Source organism: Oryzias latipes, chromosome 10 (genome assembly GCF_002234675.1).
Source record: "Oryzias latipes chromosome 10, ASM223467v1".
Classification (NCBI taxonomy): Eukaryota; Metazoa; Chordata; class Actinopteri; order Beloniformes; family Adrianichthyidae; genus Oryzias; species Oryzias latipes.
The window spans coordinates 24,635,223-24,663,029 of NC_019868.2; the positions used below are offsets into that span (position 1 = coordinate 24,635,223).

Genomic DNA, 27,807 nt, shown 5'->3' on the forward strand with positions numbered 1-27,807 from the left:
TTATTGGACTTTTTGGACCTTGTTGTTTGGACATCTGACATCTCCATATATCCACATACATATGTAAATGATGACATCAAAGTTACTCCTAATCATATAGATATATTTACATGAACAAACAGTACATGACAGATTAAATCCATTAAAAATTAAGTTTGTCAAAAGGTATTTCATTAATGGCTTAAAAGTGAAGATATGATTTTATAGAATCCCACCCATATTATGTTCAATTTATGTATTTCAAACATAAAAAAAGAAAAATCAATGGATTCACTGATAATCATTCAATCATTGTTCCTGTAAAAAAGTGTCCATTTGACAGAACTTAAGAAAAATGACATTTTTAAAAAAGAGATGGGCAGAACCAAAAGTTTATTAAAGTCTAGTTCCTATTATCAATTCAACTTTGACACCAAAAACAACCAAAGCAAAGTATATTGCATTATAAATACCTGGCATTCATTACATTCATCATGGGGCTCAGATTGGAAACCATGTCTTTGTACTTATTTTTAAACTGACTAATGTTTGGACATCGTTTTAGTTCTGAATGTAATCCATTACACAGTTTTACTCTAGCTACTGTGATGTAAAACCTTTCTATTGTTATTCTAAGTTTAATTGTTTTGAAATTCTAAACCTGCACCTTCCTTCTCTTTCATTAAAAACATTTTTTCAAGGGAATTTGTTGCCTTTTATACAGAAATTGAGCAATCATAAATGGAATAAAGTGAGATCATTTCAATATTTTTGTATGCTGTTATGTAAGATTAATATTTTAAATAAACATGTTCACAGTTTTTATCAAAAAGATTTGTATGGTTTTTTAGAGATAAAATTGAAATATTCGAAATTTTCAAGAGAAATTGATATAACATACAACAAAAGATGTTTTATCTATCAGTGAAGTAAATCTGTTGTATTTATTGTCAGAGCTTCAAGCCTATTGACATTTATAGAACTGAAGACAATAGAATGGGTCTTTTTTATGCTATATGTTGGAATTTAAAAAACGACATCACATCTTGTTGGAATATTTTTTTCTAGATAAAAAAATATTGACCTTTTTATTATGATCGTTTGATATTTCAGATGAATAATTTAGCATCAGAGCTGAAACAACATGACGCGTCTCAGTGCTGCAGATGTGTGCATGGAGATGCAGAAACATCAGGAGAACACAAACACACACATGGACGGTTCAAAGGCCACTTCAATACACGCACACCCACACAGACAATTTACAATTTAAATGAACCATTTTCAAGTGGCCATGTGATCGCTCCTCATGTTGCCTACGTTTGTTCATTCCATTCCAGGCCATTTGTGTGATCGTCCGTCCTTCGGGTCCAGTAGGTTCTGAATTTGAAGCGGCAGCAGAAAAGGCAGCAGAGGACATAAAGTGAATTGATGGATTGAGCAGCTGAGCTCTGGAAACATTTGTCAGGTTTGATAACTTGAACTAATCATTTATCTGTCTGTTACTCGGGGTGTGTTGTCATAACTACTATAAAGCTTGTTGCTATGGTTTCTGTGGCGATACCTGACACACCGTGACCTTGTACTGGGTACCCTTTCTTTTCTGTCCATCCCCATGCCTGGTGAGATGTTCTTGTGTCTGTGTCCTGGATCCATTAGTCCTAACATGCCTGTTTATGTTTTGACAGTAGTTCAGCTTGTTGGTATCGGTGCCCCCGCCTGTGTGGGAGGCGCTCTGGAAAACAGCATGAAAACAAACTGAGAGAGCCTGACGTGCTGCGCGCTCAGGATGACGGCCCCGCTGCAGGATGCGCACAGGCTTTCTGTGAAAACATGGACAGAAGAGGACAGTGACCGTGCTGAGAGCACACTGAGCAGGTACAGGCACACACCTCCACCAGGCCTACAATACCAATATTGAGTTTTATCCTCAAAAGACTATGATAAAGCATGCTTTTGTCCAAACTTACTAAAAACTACTGCAAAAATATACAACTATATTAGATTATCATATAAATATATTAGATTAAATGATATACTCATGCAAGAATATTCATGAATATGTAGTTTGTGTACTTCTTTTTATTGATTGCACTAACAGTCTGGAATAAAGTCTGTCTGTCTGTCTGTCTGTCTGTCTGTCTGTCTGTCTGTCCCAAGCCAGGATAAATACAGAGGGTTGCCAAACGAAATATGCAAATCAGACCTGTGATGAGACACAAAGGTAGCTGGTGTTAGAGTAGAGGATGCAGATGACAAGGTAAAATGGAGGAAGCTGATTTGCTCTGGCGACCCCTGAAGGGACAAGTCAAAATGAAAAGAAAAAGAAAACTGTGAAGTTTTTAAAAAGTATACGAGAAAATAACCAGATAGTACAGCATGGTGCCTTTCAGACTAAGAATTTTAGTTTTACTGTTTTGAAAAATATCCCAGTAAGATTCCACAAAATCTATGAATAAATAAATACTTCTAGTGCTGACCTCCTGACCCATATAACAGTCAGACCCCTATGGTCATCTGGATCCGGTTTTTTGTCATTTCCAGATCTGGAATAGTTGTCCAGAAAGCTTTAGAACAAATGAAAAAGTTTATTTAACTCCGTGTTAAAGTCTCAGCTGGTCTCAGCTGCATTTGATTAGATTTTATCTAAAATTTACATCTTTTATTTCATTTATTTTTAACTGTCTTTAAATGTTAATTTGAAAGATTTCTCCTTTAAAATTTCATTTAAATATTTGATGTAAAGCTCTTTGAATTGTCTTTGTTCACCATGAGTTTGCTGTACAGACCAGGAGACTTACAGTGTTTCTCCATTGGTTTGGCTCATTTCTTGAAACAGAAATTACATTCGGAAAATCATAAGATCATTTGGCAAAACAGCTTTACAGTTTAGCACAACACTACACAGCAAAAACTGGAGAGTTGAAATTTCGGGGTTAAACAAATCAGAGTTGATTTCCACTCTTGAAGTGTTATTTTAACACATTGCGATTCAAATGGTGTTCAGTGTTGGGGTTATTTATCAGTGTTACCCAAATCAAGCTAATTTAACACTACAGAGAGTCAATGCCCCTGGGCTTCTGCCTCGGAAACCCTGTGCAATAAAGTACAAGGTGCTGACACTCTTGAAGTGTTATTTTAACACATTGCGATTCAAATGATGTTCAGTGTTGGAGTTATTTTGGCCAAATGAAGTTCATTTGACACTATAAAGAGTCAAGGCCCCTGGGCTTTTGCCTCGGAAACCCTGTGCAAGAAAGTGCAACGTGGTAATTTTCCATGAGCTGCGGCAATTTCATCAGTGCTGGAAAAAGTTCTTCACAAGCGGTAAGTTAAACTAATTTATGGGGAAAAATACTGTTAAATGGCCCTTAGTATATACAATAATCTAGAGAGAATTGTATAACTTTTCTACGCTTTTTTGTTGCTGTTAAGCTGCTTTCACGCAGCGGTTTCATCATCCAACCCGTCCGTGGCCTTCTGTAATGCACTACACGCACAAATGTTGTAAATGCAGCTTTACCTTAACAGCTAATGCTACACACACAGACTTCGAGTTTCAATGTTAAGTTAATGTAGAGGATCTGTGGCGCGATTTGAGCGCAGTGTGTTTTCAGCGGCGCGGCCTGAGTTTAAAAAAAAAAAAAAAAAAAAAGACCGTTGGCGAGGTTGTCGCTTTTAAACAATCTGGGACTCATCTCTGGGACTTGACGTTTTCGGGGACTCGATTAGCAGGTGAAGTACAAATCCAAAATGGCGACTCAACGTCACAATTCCATCCATCCGTCCATCCATCTTCTTAACCCGCTTTATCCCTTTCGGAGCAGCGGGGTTGCCGGAGCACGTCCGATTTTACTGTTAAGGAAAGGTGGGGGAAACCTTGGACAGGTCGCCAGTTTGTTCCAGGGCCCATGGGGCTGGAGCGCTCCACATCCACCTTGGCGGACAGACAGACATGATAAAGCCACCTGTTTGCTTAGGCCTACTCCCTTTCAAACTAATACAGGAACAGCAAGCCTTAACTTGGTCACAGACACACGAAATTACGTTCTGTGTGAATGCAGTTAGGGGTTTTAGATAACTATTTTACATTTTAGGAAAATGTGTTTTCCTGCATTTATATAATTTTATTTATTTACTATTTAGCAAGTTTCATGTATGCTTGAATCATGTAAAAAACTATTTTTGACTTTTAACCAGTTGTGGCATCCCTTTAAAAAACGTACTCAAAATTGCATCTGTCCTGTGGAAGGAAGGAATTTTTTAGTGTCACTTTGCAAAAAGTTACTACATACTAAAAAACAAATTTTTACAGGTGGGACAAAATTTTAAGACAGACACCCTTTCCTGCTTGTAATCGCTGGATGTCATTTGGACGTAGATTATCCGAGAAATTAAATAGGGAATGTCGTTTTATTTTACTCTGTGTTGCAAAATGCATTTTACAAGCAAAATGTATACAAGTTTTTTTTTTTGTATTTTAATTGTTTTATTTAGAGCTATGGACAATGATTTAACCTAATATTTATGAAGTCTATCTTTGTGGGCTGGTAAGGGCTGTCAAATTTTTTGTGTGGGTGGGGGGTTACTTAAGTATAATTGAATTCTATAACGCAACCTTGCTTTAATCAATATTTACACCACATTGTAAATGTAACTAAATTTTATAATCTAATTCTTGTAGGTCAATTGGTGTTGCTCTTCAGCTTCAGAGGGTCTCAGCTGGTAAACCCTAAGTGAAGGAGGTAAGTCTTGATAGTCATGTTAGCAGTGTCAGCATGCCCCCCCCCCCCCCCCCCCTATTTTTTTGTTCTTTTATGGAAAGCTCACCCTAACATATACCAGACTTGGTGATTACATAATTGACTTTGCATATTACATGGCTCACACACACACCTCATTCTGGAACCCACTGCATGGGTTTTATAGGTTTCAAAACTCTGTAGTGGATAACATAGTTGACAGGTTTATTACTGTGTCCATATGACTGTTTTTAATTTTAGCTTGAATTGTTTAAGTTGTTTGCTAAAAAAATGCTTATTTCTGTCATGTTCTTTTTTTTTGGTATGGTTCAGTAAAATGCTGGTGCAGGTTCGCTACCGCCAACAGCAGAAATATGTAAAGCTGGATGAAGTTGATGGACAGTTTGATTTCATGCAACTGCATGAAAAAGGTTTGTTTTTAAATTTCGTTTGAAGAGGAAATACATTTTGTGTAGGTGATTTTGTATCCAAATTAGTTTATTCATTTGTGAAGTGAGAATAGTGCTGGCTAGGTGCTCTCAGAAATATCTCATCTTTTCCAGTCATCGAGAGGTTTTGCCTGCCACCTGACGCAAAAGTAGTATACAAAGATGCAACAGGGACAGAAGTTGACGAAGACATTTTCAATGACCTTGTCAGCCAAGGCAGCGTTGTTTTAACAGTTTTCCCAAGTGATGGTGAGAAATGTAAAGGGTCAGTTACATGAAGCAATTCAGTGTCAAATGGTGGAACCTGAACTCTCAAATCAGTCTACAGAAAAAAAAAAAAATTGTAGTATAATGTGGAATCCAACAAGATGCAATAAATTTTGCAACATTTGAACGAAGATGTACATTTTTTTTTATTTCTGAAATTTATTTTTTCTCCTAGAGTTTACTGATTGCTCCTTGTCCTCTCCATCTGAATGGTCTGACTCAAGCTTCAGTTCAAGTGCATCAACTGTACTTCTAGATGAGATCCCAAGGAAAAAATCAAGAGTTGAAGGAACAATCAATGCAGTTTCTGCAAAAAAGGTTGGAACAAAGTTCAAATATCTCTGTCAACATTTTTTTTGCCGTTTAATTACAATTTTTGTCTTCCCTAAGTTGATCGAAGCTGTACTTGGAGCCAGTTCAGGTGGTGAAGAGGTCCTTGAAGAATATCACGCATCACAGACTCTTAAAGATTCTACCAGAAGAAAGCTGGTCAATATAATAGTGGCCCACATGATTGATAAACATGGGTAATGTGCCCAGTTTTTGTAGACTTAAAAAAAGAATCAAAACTGTTTATCTATTACTATAGTAATCCCAATTGAATCTCTTCCCAGACATCTCCCCACTAAAGCTGTTAGAGAAGAATATGCTCTTGGGATAGTGACACTTTTTCCATCCCTGAAAGACCCATACTCCGAGAAAGGCTACGTATGTATAATTATTATTGTAATACTCGTTGAGATAGTATTTATGATTTGTGTTGTTAGGTTCTGGGTGGGCATTTTGATTTCTGATATTCTTAAAAATGACAGACAATGCACTAAGTGTTAATGTATTTCCATTTCAGGAACACTTCTATGATGCTGCAAGCAGTACAGGATACATTTCTTGGCGTCTTAAGACCATCCAGAGAAAGATTCGACGAGAATCTACCACTTCAAATAGCCTCACTGGCCTTTGTCAAGGAGGAGGTAATACATCTGCAAACTGGTCATCTTATGTCAGCTAGTGTAGTAGAAGAGAGCAAAGATGGTTTTAGGTTTGTATGCTGTCACCTCTTTCACAAAAGTAGTTTGTATGTCTGACATTAGAAAGCCACTTTCCTCTTCAGGGGGCCCTAAATTCCAGAGATCTGTTGTAGTTGAGGAGCAGCAGCTGGATGGAGATGCTTGTCAGGAGGCAATGTCTTTGCTCAATTATGCCACAGACACTACGCAAATTTTTCGAAAGATGAGAGAGACGTTTCAGCATCGGCAAAAACTCATCAATGACTCAGACAAAACGCTTGACATCCTGTCAATCTTCCCAAGATTCCTGGATACCAAAGGATTGGTAAGTATGCAGTGATATTTTGAGATCTACTTGAAATGTGCAGAATGTGGTGATAGTATATTTTTTATTTTTCATAGGTAAATCAAGACTTCATTCTCTTGTTTAATGACGAGGTATCCAACCGGCTGCTTCAGAAATGGGACCCGATCTTTAGATGCAACGTTATCAAAGAGGCCAAGCAGCTCACTTCAACACCAGAGCTTCGTCAGTTGTTGCATTCAGCGGAGAGTCCACAAGGAAGTCATGAGGCAATGAGTGAGTTTTGCTCTCTTGTGTTTACAATTCAATACTTTATTAACATAACTTTTTTTGTACTTTGCTTTGTGTAAGTCTTTAAAAGTTCAATGACCTAAAAGATCATGAAGTACATGAATTTGCAGTACATTTGAATGCAGGTTTGTTAAATCAGATTATTAGGGGCATATTTAAGTTTCTCAGTTATTGCATCACCGCCAACTTATTTTAGCTGTCATTTTACTATTTGTTGCGGCACATATCTACTTGAGACATGCAGAGTTTTAAATATATGCAACGTTTTCAACAGAGTAATTGGTTTTTGCCCTTTTAATGATCATTGTTTTAAGTCTTTGCTGTTCATTCATTCTTTGTCCATAGCTTATGATGCAGAGATGGCCTCGCTTTTGTTGCTGTTATATCTCCTTCCACCACCACCTGGGGGACCAAAGTTTCCAAAAATCAGCGCTTCTGATGCAGTTGAAAAAGTTATTGTCTTTCACAAGGTAATTTTACATTTGTTAATTTTGATCATGTGTAAAACTGGTAAAGAGTTAAATGAAACAAATTGTAGGCAAGTTTACTTTAACATAGAATGTTTGTTTTCACTTGTGCAGTGCTATTTCTGACTTGAGTGTCCAATGTCCTTTTTAAACCTCAGTCTTGCTGCAGTTTGGAAGAACATCTTCAGAACCAGCAGAACCATCAGCCATACCTCCTAGCCGTTGGTCGCGAAAAGAGGAACATCGACAGATTCTACATCTCCATTGACAAGCGTCTCATCCCATGCCAGGCAAACCGCTCCCTTGGGGCATTTGATGAACTTTTTAAAGCTCATTTTGTTTTCAGTGTGTCTTATGATGGTGCACTTCTGAATTTCTACACCTTTTTGCAGACAACAGTTTATAACATTGATATGGGTAAAATGAAGGTGTCACCAAGAATTCGAGACATGAGAGCCAAACTCCTTAACAAGGAGGTGCTTCTCACAACCCAGATTTAAAGCCAGGACAATTAAAGGCATTTTGAGCAAAATGCTCACATGTTTTCTGTGAAACAACATTTTCCCCAGCAGTCAGCAGTTGATTTCACATATAAGAGGTGAACATGGTTATTATCCTGGACCAAAGTTCAAGTTGTTTTGTTGTCAGCCAAGTTGTAGGCTTCAGTTTCAAACATATGCAGGCTTTAGAAAGCACCTTAACATTATTCATAGCAACGTTGAACAAATTGTTCATACTTCAGCTGTTACTAATTTGCCTAGTGATCCAGTTTCACATGATTTGGAAGACCAATTTCATTCAACAGATCTTTCTCAAAGTTCATCCAGTGTTATTCTAAAGTCTAGTTCGTCCCATGTTCCAGAAAGTAGAGAAACTAGTGTTTCAGATTTTAGCAGGGATTCATCCAAAAAAATGTGCGCATCCACTGTGGCCAAACTGCAGGGTAGTGGCATTTCTAACAGTTTAGTATCTTCACTTGTGGGTGATTTGGAGGAACTAACAAGCGAGCTTCGTTCAGAAGCAAAGCAAGCCATTATTTCTGCTTTACCTGCAACTGACCCCAACATATCTGTAATTAATGAATCTTTTGAAAAATTGAAAAACCCATTCACTCATCTAAATACAGAATGAAAACGAAATAAATTCTTCAACCTAAAATGGGGAGTGGTAGAGCCCAGAGAAATAACACTGGGAGTGAGATACGACACCAGACGTAATCAAAAATCGGGTACTTATGATCAGGTACCTGTTAAGGATACTTTCATTTATGTCCCTGTTCTGGAATCTCTGAAGTTCATGTGTAAGAATCCAGATATTTGTGCTCTCCTGAAGAGGGAGTGTAGGTCAGAGCCAGATGCGTATCATGACTTTTGTGATGGAAGTTACTTTAATACTCACCCCCTGTTTTCAGCCAAAAAGCATGCTTTACAAATTCAGCTATTCTATGATGATTTTGAAACGGCCAATCCCCTTGGCTCAAAACGTGGAATTCACAAAATTGGCTGCATTTATTTCATTTTAAGAAATCTACCTCCAAAATTTAATTCCATCTTGATGAACATTCATTTAGTATCTCTTTTCCACACACCAGATCTGCACAAGTACGGTTTTGATGTTATACTGGAACCACTGATAAGTGATTTGAAACAACTTGAAAGTCGAGGGATAAGTCTTCCATTTTCTGATGAGCCAATATATGGAACAATTTCACAAATAACTGGAGATAATCTAGGGATGCATTCCATTCTTGGTTTTAACGAGTCATTCAACAGCCGACATTTTTGTCGCCTTTGTTTGGTTGAAAAAGATGATTGTCAAATAGTGTACACTGAGGATGATCCTAAAGTGGTCTTTCGTGAAAAAGATGTGTTTGACATGCATTGGCAGTCTCTTAAAGAAAATGTTAATTTAAAGTCACTTTATGGTCTGAAAAAAAATTCTTCTCTAAATTCCTTGCAGTATTTCCATGTTTGCAGTAACTACTCTTTTGATATAATGCATGATCTTCTTGAAGGTGTCGCTCAGTATGAGATCAAATTGCTATTTGAATATCTCACAAAACACTACATATCAGAACAAAACTTGCTTTCAAGGATCTATGGTTTTGACTATGGTTTTTTAGAAAGAAAAAATCGTCCCACTAAAATTATTTTGGATAGTCCAGGTAATGGCATTTGCTTGAACTCCATCCAGACATTATGTCTCGTAAAAAACATTCCACTTATTCTTGGTGACATTATTCCAGCAGGGAACAGACACTGGGAACTATTACTACTGTTACTTCAAATAATGAACATAGTTTTTTCACCTTCTCTCACTCTGGGTATGACTCTGTATTTAAAGAATCTGATTTTTGACCACCACAAACTATTCAAGTACTTGTATCCGCACAGAAACTTGATACCCAAGCATCATTTTATGATTCATTACCCGTCTTCAATTAGGAAAATTGGTCCCTTGTTGTTTTTCTGGTCTATGAGGTTTGAGGCTAAACATAAGTTGTTAAAAGATTGTTTCAAAAATTTCAAAAACATAACCAAATCACTCGCTAAAAAACATCAGATGGCCATTGCTTATCACTGGGAAACCTTAGCACTCGAACAGAAGGAATATGGGCCAATTAAATCATTTTCATTGAGAGAGGAAAATGTGGTAAACAGTCAGATTCTTGAACAGTCTAAAGATGTTTTCACAACAAGTTGGGTTAAAGTTAATGGTGTGGAGTACAGAGCTGGACTTGTTGTTTGCAGTTTGATGGAGGAAGAAATGCCTATCTTTATTCAAATACTTGACATTCTTTTAGTTAATGATGACATTTTTTTATTGACTCAAAAATTATTTACGGAGTACTTTGATGAACATTACCATGCCTTTAAAGTGTCAAGTACAGAAGAAAAGTGTGTTATCAAAATAACAGAACTGAAATGTTACAAACCCTTTGATGTTCAAAGCTCATATGGAGCAACAGATGAAAGTTTTTTTTGTTATTCCGTCATGTGTTATGTATTAATTGACTGCATGGGAGTAAAATATTAAATATGTTTGAAAATACATTTTTTGGGGAATTATTTCATTGCCGGTTATATAATTTCAGCTATTGTATCATATTGCAGTACTTGGTAAAACATTTTAGTTAATTGTTTAAAAAAACGCTTATTTGGGTAGTAGTTTTAGTGTCTAAGTTTAGTGAGTTAAAAAGGAACTTTGACTCTGTTAATTTAACATATTTATTGAGTTAAACTATTGACTCTGACTCGGTGTTAATTTAACATATTCATTGAGTTAAACTATTGACTCTGACTTGGTGTTAATTTAACATATTTATTGAGTTAAACTATTGACTCTGAATCGGTGTTAATTTAACATATTTATTGAGTTAAACTATTGACTGACTCGGTGTTAATTTAACATATTTATTGAGTTAAACTATTGACTCTGACTCGGTGTTAAATTAACATATTTATTGAGTTAAACTATTGACTCTGAATCGGTGTTAATTTAACATATTTATTGAGTTAAACTATTGACTCTGACTCGGTGTTAATTTAACATATTTATTGAGTTAAACTATTGACTCTGACTCGGTGTTAATTTAACATATTTATTGAGTTAAACTATTGACTCTGACTCGGTGTTAAATTAACATATTTATTGAGTTAAACTATTGACTCTGACTCGGTGTTAAATTAACATATTTATTGAGTTAAACTATTGACTCTGACTCGGTGTTAAATTAACATATTTATTGAGTTAAACTATTGACTCTGAATAGGTGTTAAATGATTTAACTATTTTGAAAATGTTAATTTAACTCTGTAAAGTGTGGAGCTATATAAACCCTGAAAAAGTGTTGAAATTAACTCTGTGGGAGTTGAATCAACACTCCACTTTTTGCTGTGTATAGCTCACTTGCAAAATCTAATATATCTCCCAAAACTGTTCACTCATGCTTCAAAACTAAATTCCTTTCCCATGTAAAGAGTTAGTGCCACCAAAATGGCAAAGATCCTTCTTAATTGCTTTGGCTCATTTCTTAAAGCAGACCGGACGTTCTCAACACTCTTGGTGCTTTTGCCAAAATAATGTGGATGGTTCGGCACAACACCATGGTTCACCTGCAAAAGCTCATATCTCTCCCAAAACTATTCACTCCTGTGTCAAAACTAAATTTCCTTCTCATTTAAACAGTCAGTGCCCCCAAAATACTTTGTCCCTTTGGCATTGTGTAGGCACTGCAAGTCAAAATGATTAGATGTTTTGTCACTATAGCAGAGGACCATTGAAATATCCCTCATGTCCAGCTTTCAGTCTTGGCTCAGTCTTTTATTGACAATTTTTACTGTACTGTTTTCTTATAGCTAACAGAATACAGGTTTGCGTAAAACTGAAAAACAGACAAAGGATTTTAGGGTAAGAGTAGCCTCTTAGGTTTACAGTTTTTCTCCATTGGTTTGGCTCATTTCTTGAAACAGAAATTACATTCCCAAACTCTAAGATCATTAGGCAAAACAGTCTTACAGTTTAGCAGAACACAATAGCTCACACAACACAAACAAAAAACAAAGAAAATGAAACGCAGCCTACAGTGCTGTAAATAATGCTTGAGTTTCACAACTAACAGTTCTTCACTGGTCGCTGTCCTCGCCCTCCCTCTCCTGGTCATCGTCCTCACCCTGCCGGCCATCCTCACGCTGCTGTCTGTCTGGCCACAGATGCTCGTCCACATCACAGCGTATATTCTCCCTTGCGATGCAACAAGGGAAGAAACGGCGTGCATGTCTCAACCATCCCCTACACTGATCTCCTGTAATATCCTCACACGCAGCATCCATTGCATGGAGCAGGGACTTCTGATCTTGAGCCCGATGCTCATACACTCTCCACCTCCAAGCAGAGAAAAACTCCTCAATAGGATTGAGGAAAGGAGAGTACGGTGGTAGAAACACTACGACCATTCTTGGATAAGTAGTGAACCAGGCCCTGATGAGCGGGCCATGGTGGAAATTCACATTGTCCCATACAATAACATTTAGTGGTAGGTGAGGCCCTACGAGACCTCTCTCAGTTTCAAAGACAATTGCTGTAATAAATTTATCAAATGTTCCAAGGGATTCATATGTCCTATTCATGGTATTATGTTCTTGACTAATTTTGACAATTGAACAGACTATTGTGCATGTGATGACTTACACAATGAAATGATGCTGACTCATTTTGGAGCGAACTACCATTAGACTGAGAATCAACAGTTTAGATCAACAAGATCTATTCACTTGGAAATTGTGCTAAATGAAGCCTACCTGTACTTAATCACTTGCAAAGATGTACTGAGACATTGAGACATGTACTAAGACATTTGCAATTTGATGAAACTAATGAGAAATGCCATTCTGTTGTGAACGACTGCCAAGTGGTTTGGAGGTTTGTCCATGTTGCTTTGAGAATGTAATTTCTGTTTCAAGAAATGAGCCAAACCAATGGAGAAAAACCAATATGAGAGTTGCATCGACATCAATAAAACATCTAACCTCGACTCACAAATGGTTGTAAAATCTAAACAGCATTACCAATTAAAACCAATTTAAAACAGTTATTTTTCGATTGTGCTATATTAAAGTTATTTTTTATCAAAGGTAGTTCTCCATCACTCCAGTTTTTACAGGCACAACAAACACATGAAAGTTTTCACCAAAGCGTTTGTGTTTTTCCCATTTGCAGAGGACAATCGATATGTGATGACACATCTTCAGAGCTGCAGAGAATGGCAGCAATTGATAGGAGGGAAATAAACTCCCAGACTTCCTTTCGGGGGCGAGGGGCTTTGTCCAGGTATGGAAGCGTTCCTACGTTTATCAGTATATTTTTGGGGTACCAGACTGACTATTTACCTTTTTTTGTTCTTTTCAAAGTACGGATGGATGTTTTTTTCTTTTAAGCCTTTCTCTGCCTCCCCTCAGGATAGTCAGTATGGTGATGACTCTGAGAGAGTGGGCTCATAAGACTTTAGTGGATGAAACGGAGCGTCCGGATTCATTTTTGGAGCGTTTCAGGGGTCCAGCCAACGGGGAGATGCAGGCCCCTCCCAGCAGGCTCAGCCTCACAGATTCTGACGCAGAGACTGAAACCAGACGTAGCAGACGCACGTGAGAATGAAAATAGAAAAAAAATGACCCTACCAATCTACCAACAGACCTTTAATCCAGTTTCCCTGGTTATCATTCTGTTTGTCAGGATGAAGAAATGTAACTTAGTGGTTTTATCTCCATCGGACGATGTCTACTTCTACTGGCTGATAGTGATCGGTCAAGCAGTTTTTTATAACTGGACACTTCTAGTAGTCAGGTGGGAAAATATTTTGTATTTATTTATTTTCCTTTACAAATGGTCATATTTTTCTTTTATAGATCTAAAACTGATAATAACAGTTAGGGCTGTGACGATAACCGCATCACCGCGGTGATGAGGTCAACACCGCACTTTTTTTTGAAAGTTTTGCATATGGTGCTTGATTGGAACTACAATAAACACATGAAACACATTCATCTTTGCTGATAATTTACTCTCTCCCCAAGTCCTGTGTTCAGACATAAAGGGTTTCTATGGGAAACCTTTTATCATTCTTCTTCTCTCCTCGTCGCACCCGCCTGCGCGCGCCCGCAGCTGTCGCTGTCTCAGAGAAGCACGCGGCACGTGCGCACTCTACTTAAACCAGCGCACGTGCGCTGTTTCTGAAACACACGCATGTCCTCATTCTACAAAAGTTTTTGTCTTGCGAGGAAATACGACAAATTTACTGCGTTCTAATTATTCATTTCCATTGTATTCATTTCCATTACACGCTGCGTGCGTTCTTGAGTGCGCGACACGGCTGTCAGCCGGAGGATTTCGTGTTGGGGGTGGGGGGGTATTACTGTTTTCAGTCACTCTGTTACACCAAACATGAACGCGCGCTGTTAGATTTCCATGAATATCACTACATTTTCTTGTTGGGAACTATTTTGTTAGCAGCAGTGTCTGCGTAAACAAAGGCGGAGCCTCCTGCCCCGCGTTTTTCATGGGTGTCAGGCTTCACGGCTACCGGAGAGGTGACAAAGTGTCTGCAGTCTGTTTATTACTGGGCAATATCTAATATTCTGAGAAGATGTCTGTACCATAGAGCACAGGTGAAGGCTCACATGCAGCTAGAGAGCAGAAGAATCAACACCGCGACACCGCGCCCCCTGGTGGTTCATCACCGCGGCGATCAAAAATCCGACACCGTCACAGCTCTAATAACAGTTGATGAAAATATGTGAACATATTCTGGAAGAATCTTCAACCCGGAATTGTTGACATACATGATTTCATCCTGACTACCAGCAACGCAAATTTGTCTTCTTTTCCGGATCTTTTATAAACTAAAATATCTCTCAACGACTGCATACTTTGGAATTAACTCCTTTTGATATCTACATGTGGGGCTTTCCAATAATGCCAAATGTGAAGTAGTGTGGGGCTCTGGGAATTGCAGTGTTTAGTAGATAAAAAAAAAATTACTGACTGGACATTTTTTAGGCAGAATTTTTTATACAATTTGTTTTCAAACACAAATAAAATACTTAGACATAGCAAACAAACAAACAAACATAAAAACTACAAAGTACACCAAAAGGAGTGGATAGAAGAAATCTTGGATAACTTAAGATTCAAAACTGTATTTACTTTTTTTATTTGTTTGTTTGACATATTGAATGCACAAGGGTTAGCCAAAAGGCACCCAACTATAACGTAAACATAAATAAGAATCAAAAGTGTATATCAACATTCTAAAATGATAAAAACATAAAAATATAACTGGGTAAAAACACAATGCAAATGTAAAAGAAAAGTAGTAATTGAAATAAATATTGTAAACGGATTGAAATATAATGTAAAAAATGCAGCACAGAAAGACATCAACTTTGTAGAAATGTAAAAACGTATTGATTGTTATTTACTGATTTTATTTGAATATTGATACAAATGATGTCTAAAATGTGAAAGCACCATAAGCTTAAAGAAATGGCCTCTAATAGAAACTGGCTTTTAATAGTAACTTTTTATTTTACTTGAAAATCATTAGTAAGGTGTGAGTACTGGCCCTGTACTCACGGTGCACAAACCCTGCACACATAGATGGTGAATGTGATACTCAAGGGCCTGTAGAATGCTCTGAGTGTCTAATTTTGTCATTTCTAACAGTCAGGTTAAATGCAAGGAGCATGCGCTTTCCCCAGGTATTATCAAATTCATTGCAGGCCACTTGATTTGTTTTTTTGTTTTTTTTTGGGGGGGGTGATAAAAAAACAACCTGACGCTCACAGCATGCCCCTTAGAAAAAATTTACATTTTCGCCCTGCGGGATCACAGAGCGGTCTAGGACCTTGGTATTGATACCTGCCCCGCACAGGTTTGCCCAGAGACAGCCAGTATCCACCCATAAGGGCAGATGTGACTAAGGCTTAAGTAAAGACTCTTCATTAAAATGCTCATTGGTAGGAAAAAAACGGCTTGTGTAGATAGAGAACGAATTTTGCTTGGTACTTAAAAAATGTCAATAGACAACAAACTTGCTATCTGCAGTGGAAAAAGAAAAAGCTGCCAAACCTACAGACCAAAAACAATACACCATTTTCTTGGAACAAAAGAACTTCAGGTTCAACATTAGGACGGAACGGAGCGATCGTTCCATCACTGTTTCTGATATAATGTGTTTTTCATTCTGTGTGCAATGCCATGCCGCACTGATTCTCTGTGTTCCTAAAGGGCCTGTTTTGATGAACTCCAGATGAGGAATGTTCTGGTGTGGCTGGTACTGGACTACATCTGCGATGGGGTTTATATCTTGGATATTGCTGTTCGCCTCCACACAGGTTCTTGAGTGAATTTATATCTTCCAGCAGATAAAATTTTCGATGGAAAGTGTGCGCACACTGATTCCTTCCTCTGTGTGAAGGTTTCTTGGATCAGGGCTTGCTGGTAAAGGATATGCGCCGCCTCAGAGAAACCTACATCCGCACACTACAGAGTAAACTTGACATCTGCTCCATCCTTCCGACTGACCTGCTGTACTTGGTTGTTGGAATGAGCTACACTCCTCTTCTGCGGTTCAACCGGCTGCTGCGGCTGTCTCGTTTGTTTGAGCTCTTCGAACGAACAGAAATGAGGACAAGTTACCCAAACACATTCCGCATCTGCAAACTGGTTCTGTACATCCTGGTTATCATCCACTGGAATGCCTGTGGGTACTACAGCTTCTCCAAAGTTCTGGGTCTGGGCTCAGACTCGTGGGTTTACCCCAATGCGTCGGATCCAGAGTTTGGATCCCTGACCAGAAGCTACATCTACTGTCTGTACTGGTCCACCCTGACACTCACAACTATCGGAGAAACACCTCCTCCTGAGAGAGATGAAGAGTATCTCTTCTTGATATTTGACTTTTTGGTAAGATCGATAAACTTCTGTTAAGCAGTAAACTTTTTTGCAATAAACCCACAAAACTTTCTAGTTTGACCTAGTTTTCTCACAAGAAATACCAAATGACAAATACCAAATGATGCCCCATGCTGCTCCTCCTCCCATAAAAAACAATCGTGAACTTTACCAATAAGTAAATGGACGTTACCAATGAATAAATGGACTTTACCAATAAATATATGGACTTTATCAATAAATAAATGGACTTTACCGATGAATAAATTGACTTTACCAACAGATAAACGGAATTTACTAATAAATGAATTGACTTTTCGAATAAATAGATGGGCTTTACCAATAAATAAATGGACTTCACCAATCCAGACTGCAAGATTTGTGGTAGAATTCTTTTTGCTGGTGCTAATTTCATTATATTTAACAATGTCAGTTGTGTTTTCATGAAAACACAAACTACATGGAGCAAAGTACAGAACAACCAAAGACTATTATAATTAACATCTTAACAGATACTCAACATACAAGCACTTCTTTGTTTGAGCAGTCATCTGTGGAGTGTAAAAGAAAAATAAGGTCAGGAGACAAAAGAAAGTTTGCTAAGATGCTGACTACATGCAAAAAGCATTTAATAGTGTGACATCGTCAACATCAGTGGATGATGTAGGAGTACATTCTACCAAGCATAACTTTGTCTTTTTCCATGTTCTCTAAACATTTCTTTGGTGGCTTCCCATTGCAGGTTGGAGTTCTGATTTTTGCCTCCATTGTGGGAAATGTGGGGTCGATGATCTCCAACATGAATGCGACAAGAGTAGTCTTCCAAAATCGCGTAGATGCACTCAAGCACTACATGCACTTCAGACATGTCAGCAAGGCCCTGGAGCAACGTGTCATCCGCTGGCATGACTACCTGTGGACCAATCAGAAGACGATAGATGAGCAAGAAGTGCTCAGGAGCTTACCAAACAAACTGAGGGCAGAGATTGCTATTAATGTACATCTGGACACTCTGAAGAAGGTAAAGTCTTACTTTTAGTGGATTTCATTATATTTATAGCATAATTAAATCGTCTGTAAAACTCTTTTGTTTTTTGAAATATTTCTGCACCTATAGGTGCGTATTTTTCAGGACTGTGAGGCAGGTCTCCTTGTGGAATTAGTTCTAAAACTGCGACCACAAGTTTTCAGTCCTGGTGACTACATCTGTAGAAAGGTTAGTATGTTACTGTTATCAGTGTTGTTGCATTATATCGGCGGGAACAGTGAAAAGAGGAAAGCATTAATTATACAAAACCAAACAATGTACCCAATGACTATTTACCCAACAAAGACTTTCAGGTGCTTCATGTCACATATTTTTGTTAAATTTGTGGCTTAAACTGGCTAAACATCAAATATTATAACTTTAAATGTAGTTCAGGGCTGTAGGTTTATTTTAAATGTCTCTGTCTTTTCCTATCCAGGGGGATGTGGGTAAGGAGATGTACATAATTAAAGATGGGCACCTTGCAGTAGTCAGAGACGATGGCGTCACACAGTTGGCCGTGTTGACTGCAGGAAGCTGTTTTGGAGAAATCAGTATCCTGAACATCAGCGGCAGCAAAATGGGAAACAGGCGCACGGCTAACATTCGAAGTCTGGGATATTCTGACTTGTTCTGCCTCTCTAAACAAGACTTGATGGAGGCACTTCAGGAGTTTCCTCATGCCAGAACCCAGCTGGAGCAAAGGGGGCGGGACATCCTGCAGAAGGAGGGGCTTCTGGAGGAAATTAACGTGTCTGCAGGGGAGGCCTTGGAGGAAAAGGTGGAGAGACTGGAAACCAGCCTGGATCGCATGCAGGTCGACACTTTTACTCCACCATTGCATTCATTTGGTTTGCTGTAACCTTCTTCCGTTAAATCAAAGTGACATATTTTCAGAGACTGTGGGAGTTGGTCATTGCTGGGACAATGGTTGTAACTGTCATTATTGTTCCTCTTAGACATGTTTGGCACGTCTGCAGAGTGAGTTCAGCTCCTCCCAGCTTCGACTAAAGCAGCGAATGACAGCCCTCGAACAGAACACCCTAGCGGTGACCAACGGCAGCGGCTTCCTGTCTGATGCTGATGGGGCTGAAAGCTTTTCTGGTTGTGAAGGTGTACGCAGCGAAATCAACATTCGGCTGTAAAAAAAGACTGTTTATGCTTGTCATATAGTGTAAATACAAAACCCAACAACATGCGATAAGGTTTTATTTTTTCAGTGGCGTCTGTAGTGTGTAATCAGTTAACCGGTTTATTGCATTTCTGTTTTTATTCTGGACAACTTAACCCGGAAAACCCATGAAACCAAAGTTTTTGTTGTTTTTTCCACTTTTAAAGTTTTTTCTTATTCTATCTAACATATTTTTTTTTAGATCAATAACTGCTGGTGCCTAAAATAAAATACAGCCAAATTAACTTTAAAAGCTCAGAGGAATATTGTTCTTGGGTTCTCCAGGGTACCAAATACACAAATACTGTTACTGCAAGTGGCATTGTGGCAAAGTGGTTGGTGTTCAAACCCCACAGTGGGACGGCTCTGAGTCAAATCCCAGCTGGGACCTTCCTGCTTCCCTATGTGTTTCACAGGTACTCTGTCCGAAAACATGCTTCATATTTTGATTGATGTTTATAAATTGCCCCTAGGTGTGAGAGTGTGGCTCTGTAACAGACTGGGACCTGTTCAGGGTATACCCCACCTTTGCCCAAAAGCTGCTGGGTTGATTGGCTCCAGCAACCCCATGACCCCAGTGAGGTTTCAGAGAGTTCTAAAAATGTTGCTGAAAATAATTTTTTTATTCAGGACTTTACCAATTCAGAAAACAAAACAAAAATATTAGTTCTTTGACATTTTTTTCCACACTTTATGGTATGTCATTTGCATAAACAAAGATTTGACCCATTTGGACCAAAAATCAATTTGCCACAGTGAGCGTCAAAGCAAAACTTGACTTCTTTCAGTGTTTGCCTTTAAGTTTAATTTTGTGAAGCTGTCTTCTACCAGTGTTGGTAGACTCTGACTCTGTTTTTTATGACAACATGCATTCTTAAATACTGGTGTCACAACAAAACATCTTGTCTTTCTGTGTATGTTAGAATGAAATCATTTCATCTTTCTTCATCTGGGTTTTAATGATTAAAAATGTGTTTTTTTTATCTCTAAACCAGGATTATTGAATGGAATATGTGTTTAGATAAGGGCGGTTGTGTGAAAGTCCATATTTGTGGTAATAATAGTGTAAAACACCTGTAATGTGGTAACTATATAACTGCAGGCCCGTTGTCACAGTGACACTGGACCAAAGTCCAATCCCACATGGCTCTAAGACATCAGGAAGTGACTCCTGGAAAAGGTGAATACTTTCTGTGTGATGAAGGTAACAGTTTAAATCTGTGTTAAACTGCTCCTGGTTTTTGAGCCTATTTGATCATTGCAGTATTGAAGTTTAAGAATTAATGTAGGTGGATTTCCTTATAGATTTATGACCAGCTTGTTTTTTCAGTGGATAGGATTTTTTTGTAACCATGTGAACATGACTGTTTTATGCTTTAGTGTTTCAGAAATGGAAGGTGAATTGGTCTCACTGTGCGTAATGCTGGCAGCTTTTGTGACTCCAGTATCTGCTGCAGGACAGGTGAGATTTTTGTCTCTGTTAATAATCAGTTTCATTTAGATTTATCATTTCAGTATTTACATAAAACATACATGCCAGGCAAATATCCTTCACTCAAGGCTTTATTTATTGTCTGCTGCCTTTTAGACATACTAAATAATGTCAAACTTTGTGAATTTAAGCTGCTGGGACAAGGGTCTCAAACCTTTACCTCTCCATGGTTGGTCTGTGGTTAAACCACCAAAGTTTAACCAAAGGATTTTTTTTCTTCTTCAAATATTTATGCCGCCAAAAGTACAACAGTTCATTTTTATTTATCATAAATGGCACATTAAACTAAATGAATAGCAGTTTCTTGTTTTTTTTCAAAGGGTGAAGTTAAACTTTGTGGCTTTTACTCTGAAAGAAATCGACCTAAGTGGCTCTTTGGGTGTTGAAGGTTGCAGACCCCTGTGCTGGGAGAATCTCTATCATAACTCACATCCTATCAACTGCTGCATTTTAAAGAATTGTTGCTGTCTTTACATAGTAAACAGATATCTTTTATTATAATCCATAAATGTTCTTTATTTCTACTTCAGCCTGGCATCATAGAGACCCTCATACTGGCTGTGCAGCGGCGACCCTGGCTTTTGGGTGTTTACGTCTTTGCTGTTGGACTTCCTGTTGTTCTCTTCATAAGCTTCATGTGGCCCGATAAGGTACACCATCACTCAACACGTAAAAGCAAACTACTGTTTATAATGGCTCTTTTTTTGTTAAGAATTGTTTTAAATTCATAATCTATAAAGGAAGGGAAACTTTTTGAAATGGAAAACATGTTTTGTGTTTGCGTGCAGAGGTTTGGACCTCCCAATCAGCCATATTATTACAAGAAGTCTGATGATATTCAGCCAGATGATCCAGAATTTCTGCTATCTGGAGAGACAACACATGAAAAAGGTAACTTCTAAGTTATGGAATGATATGTTAGCACACTGCTTGAAATTGTTATATTTGTCAAAATATTTTCACATATAATTTTTGGGGCTAAATGCAATTATTTAAATACCGAAATATGTGCCAGTCTCTGTTTTTTTCTCAGTTTGTTGTATTGATAATATTTGGAATTACAATTTCTCAGTTTTTGGGTTAGATTTCTTCCATTTAAACAAAATTATTACACTAATCTGTATCAGAAAGCATTTTTTTCTCCCATTTAACAAGTGGGTGCCAAATACTGCACACTCTGTTAAGCTATAAATGATTCACTGCTATCTGTACAAAGCTCTTGCCTTTTGATTTCTTCTGAGTGCTTCTAAAATGTCTCTCTTGTATGCCATGTATAGGACGTATAGGATATTTTCAGGTCTAATAATAAACCCTTTATTGATGTGAATTTCCTTTGTGTGTCCAGGATCGCTTAATGCTGACAAATGCTCAGCAAAGCACGCTTCATCCACTCACAAGAGGGTGGGCATGACAAACAAAACAAAGTCTAAGGAATGAGTGACATATCCTCTGGTTTTCCTTAGCCTGCATAATATGCTTCACTGAAATGTATAATGCTTTGTGCATTCTGTAAACAAACTACTCTTCTCAGTTTGTTTTTGGTTAATATAGTATCATAACTGCTATATCTGTACAAAATCCAATTACAAATTAAATTATGTCATAAAAATAAAGTGGTTTAATAAAAATGTAGTGAGTGTCTTTATGTTTTAGGCTTCCAATTGTTAGAGACTGCTATTCTGAAAAAGAGGCCTCGCCGGGAGTCCTGGTTCTCATAGTGTTTAAAAACCGGAGGATCTGAGAGTTGTACACAAATGATGAAAAACACGAGGTCTGTCAGTTTCTCTTGAAACGTTTTTTTTTTTTTAATAAAATTTGAGACGTAGTTAAATTTATGCCACCTATTCAAATAGAAATGAGCAACAAGCTACAATTATCCCAGCTGTAGAGTAATGTCATCATTTGCAAAAGGTAAATTTTTTATAATATTACTGGAATAAGTGATGGCTGAATGATTTAATCCATCCTTTCTATTGTCCATTGAGGACAGATTATCTTTCTCCACACACAAAGGGTCGCCTTTAAGGACATTTTGCAGATTAAAACGTTGAGTTGAAATGGCTGAGTGCTGCTAATCAACAAAAGGAGCACTTGTGTTTTGCAATAACGCTCACAGAATAGATGAAAGGGCTTGTGAAGTGAGGAAGACAGACTGACTGAGAAGAACAAATCAGTTAAACTAAAAACAAAAAACTTCTGTTTACTGTTTCATATTGTTACCATGGTCGTACAATGCTTGGCCCGGCTTCTGTTCTGGCCACTCCCTGAATATTTTGAGTATTTTACAACCGTAGAGAATCAAAAATTTCTTAAGATTCGTCCTTGTCTCCCGCTCACATGCAGTAGAAAAGTGAGAGATGCTCCTGGCCGAAAACTAAACGGATAAGAACCGATGAAAAAGAATATAAATCTTCAATTAGCTCCATGCAGTTATTATCTCCAGAGAAGAAGAGGATGAGAGCCCCACTTGTGTCGCTGATCATAGGACTGATCGTCATCACAGATTGTATTCAGCCTTTATCTGTGAGTACACGCAGTGTTTGGTTATTATGTTCTCTTGTGTGTTGTGAGCATGAAGGTTTATTTTTAAATTTAGAAAATCTTGTTTGCATTTTAATTTTTGCAGATTTAGCATGGAACTGTTTCATGTTGCTGTTGCAGAAAATACAGCAGAGAACTGACATGAATGAGGATAATCAGAAAAATAAAAGAAACAAAAACAAAAAGTAATATTTTGAATGCTCACATCTGTAGGCGTTAGAGAGCTGCCATCAAGAATTAACCCGCCTGCAGCAGCAGGAGAATCTCCTGAAGAGCCAACTTCAAAAACAAGAGCTACTCCTACACAAATTACAGCTGCAAAACCAACCTGGCAACGTGAGCAAAGCCAGAGTCGACCAGATCCAGGATACAGAGCTCACAGGTTGGTGCCACGGCTTTGAAAGCCAAAAAAAACTCTTTGTACTGTGTCGCAGAAGCAGTGACAAAATAAATAGATTGTAAAAAAAACAAAGACATTTTTGTCAGACTGCTCACAGATTTTCCGTTCCGGCTTCAAACTCGATGGCCTGTACAGAATCCAACCCAAAGGAAGCCCTGGACCCATCACGGTGTTTTGTGATATGACTGACGGAGGGGGGTGGACTGTCCTACAAAGGAGGATCAATGGAACCGAGACATTTAACAGGTCCACATGTCACACAATATCGTTTTTCTACAGCAAAATCATCCAGTAAAACCTCCTGAACTGGTCTGAGTTCATTTCTGTTCGTTCACCAGGTCCTGGGCCGAATATAAAAAGGGATTTGGAGACATGGTTGAAGAATTTTGGCTGGGAAATGACAATCTGCATTACATCACTGCACAAGGTTCATATTTTTATTAACTTTTAAATGGAAGGGTTTCTAGGATTTCTAATTCAAATCCTATCTACTGTATGAATGCTGAAAAAGAACATTTTCCTATACACAGAAACATGAAACAAGCCTGTTGAAGCATTCACCCCTTTAACTGCCTGGTCAGCCAATCGGTAGAAAGCATTTCAATAAAAAACTGATTACTCAGTTACTCCCTCAAGGCAAAAAGCAACAGATCAAAACGTGTTTTAATTAATTTTGTCTTATTTTGGGTTGGTGAAAAGTTGTTTACAGTTTATGATGATATCCCTGACTGAGATGAAACACCATTACTATTTCTTTAAAGACCCACTCTGATTCTAAATGTGTTTTTGGTGTTTTTAACATGTTCATGCGTCATTTTTCTGATGACGGGGGGCGTGTATTAAGAAATGAAGCTCATAATTGAATTTCTGGGTATTTCTTTATTCAAATCATTGGAAATCAGAAGCAGAATGCTTTTAAAATAGATTAACAGATGATCAGAGTGGGTCTTTAAGGAAAAATGTTATACTCACAGCAATTTACATTTTTTTTGTTATATTCTCTGCTTTTAGGAAATTATTCTTTGAGGATCAACTTGGAAGACTTTGATGGTCACCAGCGTGTCGCTGAATATACCAGCTTCAAAGTAGCAGATGAAAAAGTAACAATCCTATAGTATTCATTGTCATCTCTTTCAATGGTTGTGTGAAATGCTTCGCAAATGCCTTAACGCGAAGTTGCTTCTGATTTGTTCCTCACTGCAGGAACTCTACCAACTTTCCTTTGGAGTGTATGCAGGTACAGCTGGAGATGCCTTGTCTGGAAGTCATCAGGTTGGCGTGTCGGGGTGGGCCAGCCATCAGGGCATGAGGTTCAGCACCTACGACCAGGACAACGACAACTACAAAGGCAACTGTGCACAAGAAGACAAAGGAGGCTGGTGGTTCAACAAGTAAGAGCTTCATCATCAGAGTCTGACAATCTAACCAAACAAAACACATTGACCTAACAGTTCTTACAGGTAAAAATGTATTGTTTCTTCACTCTCTAGATGCCACTCTGCCCATCTCAATGGCTTGTACTACCCCAGTGGGTACTACAGTGCTGCAACTGACGACGGGGTTGTTTGGTTTACTTGGAAAGGGTGGTGGTATTCATTGAAGACAAGCATCATGAAGCTGAGACGCAGTGACTTTAATCATGACCCCAATGCAGTTCCTCTATCCTAGTTTGAACCTTTTTCCCATGAGGAAGAAACCGTTCAGCCCCGTGACTTGTTAAGGTAGTCGTTGGTGTGATGTAACTCTGTTACACAATGACAAAAACTCAACCTAATTTGTCTTAAATTTGATAAAGTAGACTTTATCTTGTGGGAACAAAGGGATGGACTCAATAAGGATGCAGATTGCTTTTTTTTCTGATTGTTATTCATAGTGTTGACTGTCCTTATGTAGGGAGGATACAGGTATACATATATTTGGCTTTAAATAAAAAAAGAATGAAGCATCAGATTTGTGGAAAAAATATAATTCTCACAGAGGTTTAAGTTCCAGGGGAAGAAAAAGAATCAGAATCAGAATCAGAATCCTTGATTGTCATTGGTGATACATGGTGACACGGTGATAAAAGGAAATTGTAGTAGCCTTGGAGTGGTGGAGAAAAAATAAAATAAAATAAAAATGCTGTAACTCACATCTCTAAACATGTAAGAACTTCATTGTCAGAGTCTGACTGACTATCTAATCGAGTCTGACTATCTGACTATCTAAATATTAGGTAATTGCATTAAACTTTAGTAAAGCCATTATTTTAAAAGGAGGGAAATATATTTTTTTCAATTCATTCTAACAAGCTTCAAACAGCTTTGACTTTAAAAAAAAGAGCTGACTTTTAGCCTTTAAAGACCGACTCTGATGGAAATTGTGGTTTTTGGTATTTTAAACATGTTCTTGTGGGATTTTTCTGAAGAGGATGATGACGAAGAAAAATTAGCTCAAATTGCATTGATAAGTTGAAGCAGAAGAACAAAATACTGCTTGGAAAAGAGCGTATTTGTGATGTAAGAAATGCACTGAGTGGGCCTCAAGCTCCCTTTCTGCTCCATTCCAATGCAGATATCTACGGTAGATTGTTTTCCTTGTTCTAGCTGGCTTAAAATTGTCCTCTAATATTACTCGCCTTTTTTGTTGCACCGGTAAGGTTAAGTTGGTGGTATGAGGGGCTGCAAGGCAGGAGACGTGTAAACAGAGAGATCTCGGGCAACGGGGAGGGGAAGGGGGGCGGGGTTGCTCTGCGCCAACAATCCCGCTCACAACTCAGAGGTGAATTTCTAATGAACTCATGCCGCTCTGCTGAAACTATGAAACAGGTCTTTTGAAATTGGCTAGAAAACTGCATAATTATCATTAAAAGATCACTTGGAATGCTTTTAAAATAGAAAAACAAATGATTGGAATAAGACTTTAAAGTATTACCCATGTTATGAGATTTAACAGTTTTCCCAAAAGTTACCATCAGCTTCTATAGTATAAACAAAGTGCCTTGAGTGTATTAAAACAGCAGTTACATAGTCTTTTTATGTTTATAATCCAGATTTTTAATGTAGACTATGCGCTACATTTCTTGTACAACCACAATTTATGCACTAATTAAACAGTGATTTCCTCTCACTTGTATGATTCTATGAAATTGTTTTGTATGATATTATTTTTAAACTACATTTAATCTCTTGTTTTGCCAAATAAATTTTCATATAAAAACGACATTATACTAACTAAATTAAATTCATTTAAATGTTTTTCTAAGCTTATAATTTATGGACTTTTAAAATTGCATGTTTTTTGCTTTTTTGGACACACATCCAATTCAAAAGAATTATTAATTAGCAAAGCAGATTAAATCCATCTCTTAAAAAAGAGCCAATCGGTAGAAAGCATTTCAATAAAAAACTGATTACTCAGTTACTCCCTCAAGGCAAAAAGCAACAGATCAAAACGTGTTTTAATTAATTTTGTCTTATTTTGGGTTGGTGAAAAGTTGTTTACAGTTTATGATGATATCCCTGACTGAGATGAAACACCATTACTATTTCTTTAAAGACCCACTCTGATTCTAAATGTGTTTTTGGTGTTTTTAACATGTTCATGTGTCATTTTTCTGATGACGGGGGGCGTGTATTAAGAAATGAAGCTCATAATTGAATTTCTGGGTATTTCTTTATTCAAATCATTGGAAATCAGAAGCAGAATGCTTTTAAAATAGATTAACAGATGATCAGAGTGGGTCTTTAAGGAAAAATGTTATACTCACAGCAATTTACATTTTTTTTGTTATATTCTCTGCTTTTAGGAAATTATTCTTTGAGGATCAACTTGGAAGACTTTGATGGTCACCAGCGTGTCGCTGAATATACCAGCTTCAAAGTAGCAGACATCTCTTAAAAAATGAGGGAATAATCAAACAGTCCAGTTCTCTTTTGTTATGTTCAAGTAAAATGCAATATTTGATTAACTATTTGACTAATTTGCATCTAATTATTGTGGAAATGAATTCCCCTTTAAAAATTCAAAGAGTTTTGTTTTCAAACTGAAAGGCGTCTTTGTAAGATCTCATCTGACAGACCCGTCTGGCGTCACAGGAACCCAGCAAGTCTAAATCTCTGTGAGAAATTCGCTTTCTCTTGTGGTACGTTTAATTATGACATGCGGTGGAGCCAGTTAGCAGGGCGGTGACGGTAATGACTCATTCAGCTGTTTCTTTCTAAAAACCCCGTCCACGCAAA

The 27,807-nt window shown here is 37.7% G+C and overlaps 3 protein-coding genes across 6 annotated transcripts; all 3 read left to right on the forward strand.

The window, feature by feature from the left end:
- The first annotated feature begins 1,274 nt into the window (after positions 1-1,274).
- LOC101154876 (cyclic nucleotide-gated cation channel) lies at positions 1,275-22,278 on the forward strand. 3 transcript variants are annotated; one of them, XM_020706742.2, is made up of 15 exons: positions 1,275-1,447; positions 1,668-1,857; positions 13,225-13,335; positions 13,464-13,649; positions 13,738-13,848; positions 16,291-16,397; positions 16,481-16,968; positions 17,699-17,977; positions 18,074-18,172; positions 18,423-18,800; positions 18,943-20,358; positions 20,535-20,616; positions 21,177-21,296; positions 21,435-21,537; positions 21,992-22,278. In XM_020706742.2, the coding sequence occupies exons 2-11, from the start codon at positions 1,769-1,771 to the stop codon at positions 19,126-19,128; spliced, it is 2,034 nt and encodes a 677-aa protein (XP_020562401.1). In that variant the 5' UTR covers positions 1,275-1,447; positions 1,668-1,768; the 3' UTR covers positions 19,129-20,358; positions 20,535-20,616; positions 21,177-21,296; positions 21,435-21,537; positions 21,992-22,278. The 3 variants fall into 3 exon arrangements, with proteins under 3 accessions (XP_020562401.1, XP_020562403.1, XP_023815112.1); XM_020706744.2 differs by having other exon boundaries at positions 18,943-20,334; XM_023959344.1 differs by lacking the exon at positions 1,275-1,447 and having other exon boundaries at positions 1,497-1,857; positions 18,943-20,334.
- LOC111948039 lies at positions 3,198-8,601 on the forward strand. 2 transcript variants are annotated; one of them, XM_023959345.1, is made up of 12 exons: positions 3,198-3,306; positions 4,664-4,724; positions 5,055-5,152; positions 5,285-5,419; positions 5,613-5,755; positions 5,828-5,964; positions 6,052-6,145; positions 6,285-6,408; positions 6,549-6,769; positions 6,847-7,024; positions 7,385-7,509; positions 7,665-8,601. In XM_023959345.1, exons 3-12 carry the CDS (start codon positions 5,059-5,061, stop codon positions 8,004-8,006), a joined length of 1,593 nt encoding a protein of 530 aa, XP_023815113.1. In that variant the 5' UTR covers positions 3,198-3,306; positions 4,664-4,724; positions 5,055-5,058; the 3' UTR covers positions 8,007-8,601. The 2 variants fall into 2 exon arrangements, with proteins under 2 accessions (XP_023815113.1, XP_023815114.1); XM_023959346.1 differs by lacking the exon at positions 5,285-5,419 and having other exon boundaries at positions 3,200-3,306.
- Positions 22,279-24,597: 2,319 nt separating the features above from the next.
- Positions 24,598-25,535, forward strand: LOC101155120 (fibrinogen-like protein 1). Its single transcript, XM_023959347.1, has 3 exons — positions 24,598-24,687; positions 24,816-24,978; positions 25,078-25,535. Coding segments are annotated over exons 1-3 (342 nt in total). The 5' UTR covers positions 24,598-24,686; the 3' UTR covers positions 25,256-25,535.
- The last annotated feature ends 2,272 nt before the right edge of the window (positions 25,536-27,807 follow it).